The sequence below is a fragment of the Erpetoichthys calabaricus genome, chromosome 2 (genome assembly GCF_900747795.2).
Source record: "Erpetoichthys calabaricus chromosome 2, fErpCal1.3, whole genome shotgun sequence".
Taxonomy (NCBI): Eukaryota; Metazoa; Chordata; class Cladistia; order Polypteriformes; family Polypteridae; genus Erpetoichthys; species Erpetoichthys calabaricus.
The window spans coordinates 275,918,223-275,929,459 of record NC_041395.2 but is presented as its reverse complement, the minus strand read 5'-3'; the positions used below and the strand labels follow the sequence as shown (position 1 = coordinate 275,929,459).

General features: G+C 40.4%; 1 protein-coding gene across 1 annotated transcript; it reads left to right on the top strand.

Annotated features, from left to right (window-relative positions):
• Positions 1–10,671, top strand: LOC114645597 (neurofilament medium polypeptide-like). The gene is given in 4 exon segments (XM_028793432.2): positions 1–464; positions 466–1,113; positions 6,276–6,400; positions 8,179–10,671. Coding segments are annotated over 4 exon segments (3,303 nt in total). The 5' UTR covers positions 1–77; the 3' UTR covers positions 10,322–10,671.
• The last annotated feature ends 566 nt before the right edge of the window (positions 10,672–11,237 follow it).

The following is an 11,237-nucleotide window of genomic DNA, read 5'->3' as shown; positions in this document are numbered from 1 at the left end:
CACCGCACAGTATATAAGCGCAACTGAACGGGTAGCATTCGGCGTGTCAGTGCTGCTGTCTTGCCTTAACGACGAGGATGAGCTACTCCGTGGATTATGGCCAGAGATCTCTCCATGGAAGAGTGAAAGGAGACTCCATGCGATTTCAGTCTAAACGTCAGCCTCATTTTGCTTCGGAAGTAACGTCTTTCAAAAGTCCGACCGGCTTTGTGTCCGCCCCCCTGACGAAGAGTAACACGATGATTAAACAAACATTCAAAACTCCAGTAGTATGGCAATCGTCCGAAGTCCAAGGAAGACGCGTCTTAGGAGAAATTGAACACAAGCACGTCAGCGAGAAGGAGCTTCTCCAGGGGCTCAATGACCGCTTTGCCGGCTTTATCGACAAAGTCCATCGGCTGGAAAGCCAGAACAAAATACTAGAAAGCGAACTTACTGAACTTCGCCAGAAACAGATATCTCGCCTCGTCACTGTCCGAAGTGTATGACCCTGAGATCAAAGAGCTAAGAGAACACATTCGGCAGGTAAGCTTTCAGAAAAACAGGATAGAGATGGAGCGTTACCACCTGGAAGAAGATTTCACTATGTTAAGGGAAAAGTGCGAAAATGAAGCTCGTATTCGGTCAGATATCGAAGCCACCATTACGACTTTAAAGAAAGATATTAAAGATGCGTACCTTTTAAAAATGGAGCTGGAACAGAAAGCTCAGTCACTCGCTGATGAAATTGTTTTCTTAAAGAATGATCACGGCGAAGAAGTTTCAGAAATGATGATCCAAATTCGACAAGCTGAGCTCGCAGTCGAGGTGAAAGACCCTGTGAAGCTGGACATCGCTTCGGCTTTGAGGGAAATCAGAAAACAGCTTGAAGGTCAAACAAGTACATCCATGAAACATGATGAATGCTTCAAGACCAGGATGGCTAAACTGACCAAGGCGGCCGAAGTTAACAGCAAAGCCCTTAAAGATACAAAACAAGAAATCCATGAACACCATCGGCAGCTACAGTCCAAAAGCATGGAACTGGAAACTATCAAAGGCACCAAAGAGGGTCTGGAGAGGCAACTCAACAGCCTGGAAGAGAGGCACGATGCGGAAATCACGCAATATCAGGTACAGGACGCTTTCCGTCTTTCCTAAAGATGCTCGACTTTAAATTGATTTTACTGGTGCGACAGTGATGGCGCAGGAAGTGGAGCTTTCATTATCAGTCTTGTAACCCCATTTCGATTCGCGTAGTTATTTCACTTTCTTTTGGAACCCCGGGGTTTTCACACATTATTGGTTTCTGAGTTGTAGCTGGTGTTGCTGGGACAGTCTCGCGAGTTTGTCGTGAATAAGGGAGTTAATAAAAGGAATGATTGTGTTAGTAGTTCATTAAATAGAGGCAGTCCGAACGGCGGGTCTCTTGGCCTGTCCGCACTCCAGCTTCACAAAAAGCGCCTGCACAGTGATACATACCAGGCTGCTGTTCAGGAAAGTGAGAAATGAAATGAACGTTTTGTGTAATATCTGGAAAATTGTTATGAGAAGATAGTAGATCAGGGCCCCTTACTATTGTATAGTGCCTTGTTGCATATACTTGATTTAAAGTGCTTCAGAAAACAAGCCGGTAATACAGTTCAGGGGCACACGAGCAGTTTGGGTTTAGATGCGGTGATGAATACGGAGAAGGGGGGGATAAGAGTTGGTGGGGGGGGGGGTGGGGGGGGGGGTGTGGGGCGGGGGGAGGGGGGTTATTGGATTATGTCTGCTAAATTAATCAGTCCGTACATTGAAAGTACCCCCGATATTAACAGTTCGAACGATCAGCTGTAAAGTAAAGAAACTTCACACTTCAATAATATGTTGACAGAAATAACAAAACTACTTGCTACTTACTACTAGCTGCAGCACAGCCGGAACTCCACTTTTAAAAATAAAATGATTGAAAATTGGTTCTCCAGAGCCAAAGGGGAGCAGTTTTTGGTTCCCAAAAGAGACATCCACATTATGTTCCATAATATAAATATTTTATTTATTTAAACCCGTAACGAGCTCCATAAACAGCCGTGCACATATAATAACAGCTTTGTGAAATACAATACACAGGCCAAGTTAGGGTTTTGTTGATCTGTCAGTAGCTTGCCCACTGGACATTAAAGATTTATGCTTTGTTCACATATCCGAAACCTTTTTAAAGCTCAAAGAACCAACGTCTTCTGTTAAGAAGCCTTCACAGAATGAAAAGGTTATCTGTCAAGCAATGGCTCTCCGAGGAGCCACAGAAACGCAGGAAAGTGCCGTTAAAGAGCTGTGATTTTAATACGCGGCGAAAACCGAGCTCACATGCTGGCCCGGTATCTGTAAAAGTTATTTCTACGGAAAAGAAAACTCAGAAAAAGACTTTTAGTTCACTTGAAGCCTTTGGTACACAACTGATAACTCTGAACTGCACACACGACTGATAACTCTGAACTGCACAAACGTATGTTTTATTTATCGGTAGGGAAGTAACATTTACCTAATTTCTCCCGTGTTTTTCTGCTTGTCCATATTTTTCCACTCATCTAAATGGTGCTGGGGTTTACTCTGAGTAATGTCGTCCCGTCCACCGCTTAGGCTAGTCCAGCATTGAGGACACGAGAGGTGTGATAATCCGCAGCGGAATACACGGACTCGGAAAGTAGCTGGATGATAATAAATCCTGGATACGTTTTTCTTTATGGTACATGACAATAAATTATTATAGCGACTAAATAAGGAGAGTCACAAAACGGGTGCTTGAAACGTGGCTTATTGAATAACAAGAACTGAAGACAACTATCTTCCTCCTTTATCCTCATCCCCCCCCCCCCCCCCCCCCCCCCCCCCCCCCCCCCACGTCTCCCAATGCCGTCATTAGCAACCCAGCGCCTCTCCTAAGCGGTGTGCGCTCCCCTAAACGCAGCAAATAGTAGACATCCTAAACATTATTTACAAGACGCCACATTATCTTTAGTATATTATCTTAAAATCTAACCAAAATGAATTTCATTTATTAAGTCATTCCTTATCCACCTTATTAATTGAATTCAGGGTCTATCCTGCACTTTTAAAAATTAACAGTTCTTTCATGGCACTCTTTACTGGGTTGTGTGGCTCATCCAAGTGCCGCTACTTGACCAAGCACCATTTAATTCTGGGAAGGGTTCTTTGCATATGAAGTTGGCTCCTTCTGCTTTGAGAAACTTTCTAATATGTAGAAAAAGTAAAAAACTGAAATCTTTAATGTATGGTAGGCCCTAGTCCAGCAGGACAATAACAGATTAAGAAATCATGGACCTCGCCTGTGTTGTTTTATACAGCAAGAGTCCTTTTAAAATCATGAGCTATTGAAATTTCACAAATCTGTTACCATCTATTCATGATAATTTACTTTATGCAGCCTGTTACTAATCTAAATAAATAAAAGTTCTTTCTGGATCCTTCATGTGGGAAGGGTCTTTTGGGAATCAAAAATGGCTCCCTTATGGTATCACTCTGAAGACCAACCCTGGTACCTTTATTTTTAAGAGTGTGGTTGCCCTGGAGAAAAGACCCCCTGAATGAGCTGCTAGTCCACTGGAGGCCACTGTGGTACAGACCCTCAGACTCGCATGCAGCCAGTTTATATTGTCAGTTGTACAATGCATGAAAAGGACACATTAGTAATACAGTATGTAAACTGAAAAAGTTCAAGTCACAGATTGAAAGATGTAATATTTTAGAAAATGCAAATATCCTACACAGAAGTTAAACCTGAAAAAAATATTTGAAATATTTATGTGTGTAAGAAAATTAGCATGAATGTAGCAAAAATTAATTCAACAATGGTCCCCATATGCTTTCCTATACTATTCATTCATAACAAAATTGAAATCTTGTGAACTTCCTTTAAAGAGGAGGGCATGCAGACTGGCTTGTGGTTGAGGAGCATTTCCCCTTTAATGATTGTGATGGCAGGAACACTCGGTTGGTCTTCAAGTGCAGAAGTGTCCCCTCTTGAACTAGACTTTCTCACTGCGCATGAACACACAAGTAGCCCTTCAGGGTCTGTCCATTAGTGCAGTTTTCAACACATTTCTCTTCCTGCTTTTCAGATTCCAGTTTATTACTTTTGGAAGTTTTTTGGATTTTTGCTTTGCACCCTCCCCCACCATAAACTTTCAATGAGGAAGGAGAGAAAGCTTTAGATTCATCAAAATTGTGATTTCCGGTTTTTAACGGATCTCGACATTTTAGGGTCCCCTGATACCCAAAACATTGATATCTCGATGATGTGTGTGTGTGTGTGTTTGTCTGTGTCACAGTTTCTTGAGGACGGTCTAGAGCTAAAATGGATGGATGGAAAATACCAAACTTGAAAGTTACACCTGTTATGAGATGACGATATCCTGATTAGTTTTTGAGCCAAATCATGCAAGAGAAAGAGGCACTCTAGAGGAACCTTCACATACCGTAGTTCTGCAATTATTTATGAATTCTTCTTATCATTTGTCATCATAATGACCTATTTTATGATCAGAAAGATCAGCATCAGAATGGGAAATAAATGCTGAAATGTTACAGAATAGTTTGGGTAACTTGGTTTCTAGGGCACAAAGCCTACTGACGCTCTCATGTCCGAAGTTTTGGTGTTGATTTGACATTATACTTTGCTAAACTTACCATCACATTAACATATTTAATTAAGCAGACATAAATGAAGTTGTCTTTAGTGTTCTTTAAGGCATCATTTTTGCACATTGTCTTTTCATTTCTCAAAATTCAAACTCTGCAGGCTCTTACAACTCAATAGACAGGAATCCATTACTGCCCAACTTCAGTCTCTCTTCTGCATTTAGGAAATGCTTTGAAAAATGAACTGAAATAAATATTAGGAGTGAGGAGGAGGAGTGTAGGTCATTAAAAGGACACCGTCCTTGTTTTAGAGAGAGAACATTTGTGTGTCATTCTCTCAGCATGTCCAAACAGTTGACTGGTCAGCCCAGACTCTGGTGACTTATGACCATGAAGAGAACGGACGTCTAATCCTGGTCAGCGGCCTAAGGGTCTGGCTTCAATGTCCAAGCAATATTATGTATACTAACTAACATTCTTCTATATTAATGTTCATGTTGTGTTGTATCCAAAATATTAATTAAATTTTGGTGCATTTGCTCCTGTAAATTTTACAGAGAAGAGCCAAGATGGACATCATCCTAGAATCGTAAAGCAGCTCAGAGCAAAAATGTACTCTTAACCAATCTGACGGCTATCATCACAATGTGACCACTAACATAAAAAATGGCGACCAGCTATGAAAATCTGCTATATGGGGTGGAATGCTGTTGAGAACTGTACATTTGAACAGAGATCACCACTAAGTGTAAAAAATTAAAACGGTGGAAACAAAATATGATACAGTACTGGGAAATGTAGAATACAATCCTCACAGGTGGTGCAGTGGTAGTGCTGCTGCTTTGCAGTAAGGAGACTGTGGAAGGTTGTGGGTTCACTTCCCGGTTCCTCCCTGTGTGGATAGCGCTTTGAGTACTGAGAAAAGCGCTATATAAATGTAATGAATTATTATTATTGTTCAGAAATGGGCACATTGCATTCATTTAGAAATACCTAGAGATATGTCTACTTCCTTTGAGCCTCTTCTCTCTGAGCCCACTTATGGTGCTCAGGAGGGTGTTGTTTGATGAGTCGCAGTGAGGACCGGGCCGAGAGCCAGCCAGACGTCTCACACCCATTTTAGAAGCTCTCCCATCTTTAGTTCTGATTTCATGACTCACCAAGATGGAGCAGCGTCTTTGTAGCCTGAAGCTCTCATGTCTGGCCATATCACCGCAGAGCATATGGACCAAGACAAGCTGTTAGGTGATGGCCAAGGATGAAAATAAAAGTCTAGCTAGCTGTGTGATGTGGAGCTGTAAAGTAATGAGAGAGCAGTACGTGTATAATAGAAATAAACGTCTACCACAGTAGCATCGGGAGCCAGCCTGGATGGGACACCAGTCCATTACAGGGCACACTCAAGCACACAAATGTCCACCAACGCTCACGCTTGGACAGTCTGGAGCTGCAGATTCACCCTATCTGCACATCTTTGGGATGTGGCCTGTGGTTTACTGTGACAACGTAATGCAGAATATAGCATTGAGAAAAGTGTTCATTGACTTCTCGTACATGTAATACGTGTGATGTAATAACGTGATACTCAATAGCATCAGATTGAGTACAGCATGTGAAATGCTGCTAGCTGAGTACATGTACTTTTTCTTTTTCAGCATACTATCCAACAGCTAGAACATGAGCTGAAACACACCAAATGTGAGCTGTCTGGGTACCTGAGAGAATACCAGGACCTTCTGAATGTCAAGATGGCTCTAGATGTTGAAATTGCCTCCTACAGGTACCTGCTTTGTTCAAATGACAACTGTCTCACTTTCCACATCATTGCTTTTTGCTTACTTGTATGTTTGATGAGTTAAATCTTTATAATGTAGAGAACTTTATAAATGTACTACCTTTAACGACTTCTTTTGATTTTTTTGTTTTCTAGAATTTACCACATTCTGTATTGTTAGTGTTCCCCTAAGAAGCTATTTAACCGTATTAGTCATAATCTGCTTATAGTCAGAATGAAATAAATCATGAAGACAGCTGAATCCACCCTTGATCTTTTATCAGTGCGGCCTCAGCATTACCTTGTCTAATTCCTGGAGATTAAATTAAAAATAGCCTAAATCACACAAGCAGTTACTACCAAGGGTGCGTGAATTAAAGCTGGTTTCTCCAAGTCTTTTTTTATCATTGTAATTATACACGTGTGCTTCCTTACAGTGAGCATGGTCACATTTGTAATGCCACGTTAAACTGCATGGTGGGAATCAGTTGAGCTGCCAAAGCAGAGTCCCCAGCGACCTGGCATGAATCACTTGACTTCCCTGTACTCCATTTATAAGAAATAGAAAGAAACAAAATGGTCTAAATTGCTGGTATGGTCTGCAGTGTAGATGGATGCTATATTAAATCAAGTGTGTTAGTGGCTCCCTACATTGCCCTGATTCTGCTCAGAGAGGCTCCAGCTTCCTGTGACCCTGAACTGAATAAGCAGATTAGAAGTTGAAATGAACGCCCAATTCAGTGAGGGTTTGTTAAAAGCTGCAGTAACATCCACAGCTGAGCCCCGATGAAATCAGAACATGCTCCATCTCCCCAATTCAGATAATAAGTGCCTTGTTAATATTTCATTGTTATTTTTGTTTGATGAACATATACATTTAAGTCACATTTTCATATCAAAAATGGCTCAGTTGTAGCTGTAGGTCATGCTGAATAGCCTGAGTGCCTGAACCTCCTTCTGATCTCTTTACCAAATCAGACTTAATTTTAAAGCTTTTTTTTTATATGATATTTTTCTTTTTCACAACTCATTATTGTGTAAGCAACCATATTAGCATAATTACAATTAGTTATTTTAGATTGTAAGGAACTTTGAGAAGTTAAACATGACTTGAATGGTGGCTGCAAGATACAGTAAGTCCAAAAATTGAGAACCTAGGCAACAACAATATTTATCCATCCATTTTCACAAATGCTGGGACCAGGGTCTGCACTAGTAGGTGTTATGCTGTTTTACTGGTTACTGCTGCTGCCGCACTGTCTCAGAGATCTTCGGTTCAAATCCCAGGCTGGTCATTGTCCAATGTACTTGCTTGTTCTCCTAGGTCTGTCTCCATCTTTCTCAAGTTTTCTCCCGCAGCTCAAAGACTCAAAAACTTGCAGTATGTGTCAAGTTAGCTTGGTGCAGGTAGGTAGGTAGGTAGGTAGATAGATAGATACTTTATTAATCCCAAGGGGAAATGTACCCTGTGGTGGACTGGCCCTCAGTCCAAGGTTCATTCCAGCCTTTCTGCTGATGCTACCAACTTAATCATTGGCTCCTTGTGGCCCTGTAATGGAATAAATAGGTTCAGAATATAGATGGATGGATAATCGATAAGTATGCAATGGTTTTATTATACTCTTATATTACTTTTTATTCATATTAAAAAATATATAAATGAATTCTCTCTTTCATGCAAAACCTGATCACCAAGCATGTCTGTTTGGCAATAAACTACAACAAATCTTAATTTAGCACAGAATGGACTTTCACAGACAAATTGGTTTTTTTTTTATTCCTAGGAAACTTTTGGAAGGAGAAGAAACACGGTTTTCCTTGGTGGCTGGAGCCCAACTTTCAATGCCCCATGTGTATCGACAGTCCCCTATATATACTCTTCCACGTGTCACAAAGAAGGCCTCTTATAGACAGGAGCCTCAGTACAAGTTTGTTGAAGAAATCATTACGGAAACAACTAAAGAGGTCGAGATGACAGAAATTGAAGATCTACAGGAACAATTAATCAGCACAAAAGAGGAATCCAAGGAAAAGGACACCTCAGAAGAAGCTTCGGTTACAGAAGCTGCCACAATGCTGACGAGCACTTTGCCTGACACCCTGCATATGGGAGAAGAAACAGTTCAGGACAGTGTGAAATCTGAAGTGACATCAGGAGGTGGAGAGGATGAAGCAGAGGCAGAGGCTTCTAAGGACGAACTCCGAGATGTTAAGGCAATTCAGGGAAAAAGCCAAATAAACACCTCAGAAGAGGTGGAGGAATGTTTAAAAAACACTCCAGCTGATGAAGCAGAAATCGAGAAGGGAGGCCAAGTTTCAGACACAATCTCTGCTCCTGGTAAGATGATCATGGAAACAATGGGGTTTAAAAGTGAAGATGAGCAGAAGGAGATGGGGTTGAAAGATCAAGAGAAACAGATGCCAGAAGAGAGTACATTTAGAGACACTGTTATACAAGATGCCTGCAAAGAAGAATGTGAAGATGTTATGCTAAAACCAGAGGAACATCCCATCAAAAAGGAGACAACTGAGAAAGATGAGACATCTGTTATGGACACAGAAGAAACTGAAAACCCCACAGGACAAAATGCAAGGCATGTGGATGGTTCAGAGAGTGAGCACCTTCTCATGGTAGAGAAAACTGTAAATAATAAGGTGGAAGATAGAGAAGATGCTCAAAGTATCAGAGTGGAAAGTCAAGAGGGGATAATGAAGGAAATGGAGGAAGTCAGAATTACAGGTCTTGACCCAGTGGTCCAGGTCACAGACAAGCAACATGAATTTCAGGATGGACAAGCATCAAGTCCATTAAAGTCTGAAACATGTGAGCCACCTTTAGTGACTGAGATGGCAAGTGAATTTGAGACCACTAAAGAGGAAACGATAAAGAGCCACATGATTGCCAAAGATAAGTATTCTAAGCAGACTGAAACACCTGAAGTTAAGGAAATAAGAGATACAACATTAATAAATGAAAACATGAAAACTGAAGTTGAAGAAACAATCAAAATGGATCAGGACGAACCAAACATGGAAACACATGGTGAGGAAAATCTGGACAATGTGGCCTCTCAATCAAAAGAAGATAACGAGAAACAGGAAAAAATGCATTCTCGGACTAAAAAAGATACCGTGAAACTGGAAGAAGATAACAAGAAACAGGAAAAAATGCATTCTCAAACTAAAGAAGACAACGAAAATCAGGGCAAATTGGAGTCTCCAACTAACAATATTAATGAAAAACTGAAAAACATGACCTCTCCATCAAAAGAAGATAATGAAAAACAGGAGAAAATTGAGTCTCCCACTAAAGAAGATAATAAAAAACTGGAAATTATGAAGCCTTCAACTGAAGAAGATAGTGAAAAACAGGAGAAAATTGAGTTTCCTGCTAGAGAAGATGATGGAAAATTAGGAAATATGACACCTCTGTTCAAAGAAGATATTAAGAAATGTGTAGAAATTGAGCTTTCAACTGAACAAGATAATGCAAAACAGGAAAAGATAGATTCTCCAACCAAAGAAGCTGTTTCTGACAGAAAAAATGATGAACAAGAAGGTAAACAGTTTGAACTAAAGGACTCAGTGAACAAGGACGACCTTTTTAAATCTAAACTCATCCCAGAAATAAAACCTCATAAGGAAAAGGATGGAGAATTCCAAGTTGTGCACAGCCCCACCTTGACCAGATCCGAAGATGTTCTGCAGACGCAGCATGACGGAGAGGATTCTTCTTCAAGAGGCCCAATGAATATTAATGAGCATCAAAAAGACAAGACAGAAGAGGATGGAGGAAATATCATCACAGATAGGAAGCTTAAAGAGGGACTCTCCTTGGTTACGGTTTCTGAAGAAATTAGAGACAGTACACTTGATTCTTGCTTAGAAAATGGCTTTGACAAACAAAGTCCTCACCTCTCTGGGTGACACTGTAAAGCATACCGAAGGGTCTGAAATACCCAAGGAGGTCAGCCACAACAATAGGCTGAATACGCAAACCTAAAACTCTCATAATACAGTATTAGAAAAGAAAGCAACAATGCAATTTGAACTAAGATGCATGTAGCTTGCTAGCCTTTCAAGACATCATGAATTTATGTATTTTGAAAAATGAATTTGATGATAATACTGTTCTGTATGAAATACTGTAATCCATTTAAATGATGGTAGGTCTTGGGCAATGAAAATCTCACCTGACGACATACCACAATACTTGTCTTGAAATGATTAGGAGTGTCAGTACCACCTAGTAACACATTAAAAGAAACTGTACAGAAGTCTGAAATGTGGAAATGTCATTATTAAACAAATAAATCTCAGAAACTGACAATGTAGCAGGCTATACGATTACTGATAGTGGTTTAGTAGGAGCTGCTACTGTTATCTTGGTGTTACACAAAAAGGTTGTGGCTATTGTGTTTGACACAGAAGGGGATGGGAAGGTTAGTGGTCTATTTAGCAATACCTGTCATGCTGGTAATTAATGACAAGTTCTCTTTTAAGTTCTCTTAAAATCTGTGATTTATGAAAATTCAGTTTGGATCCCAGACACTTTCTCTCTCTAAGTGTAATGAGTTGGGTGGGCATTTTTATATTTTGTCACACAATGTACTCATTTGGTAATGAACAGGTTAATTCATGATTTATGTTTCTTATGTCCTCTGTAAAAGACTGGTGCCCCAAAACCCCAGACACCAGACCTAAACAGTCCCAGGTACAAAATAAACAGTTTTATTTTCACAAAATACCTTGCATACAGACCAGTCCACAGTTTTTCAATACACAATCCTCCTTTTCCTCCTCAAAGTGAGCTTTGCCTTTGGCCTCCCAACTCTGACTCACT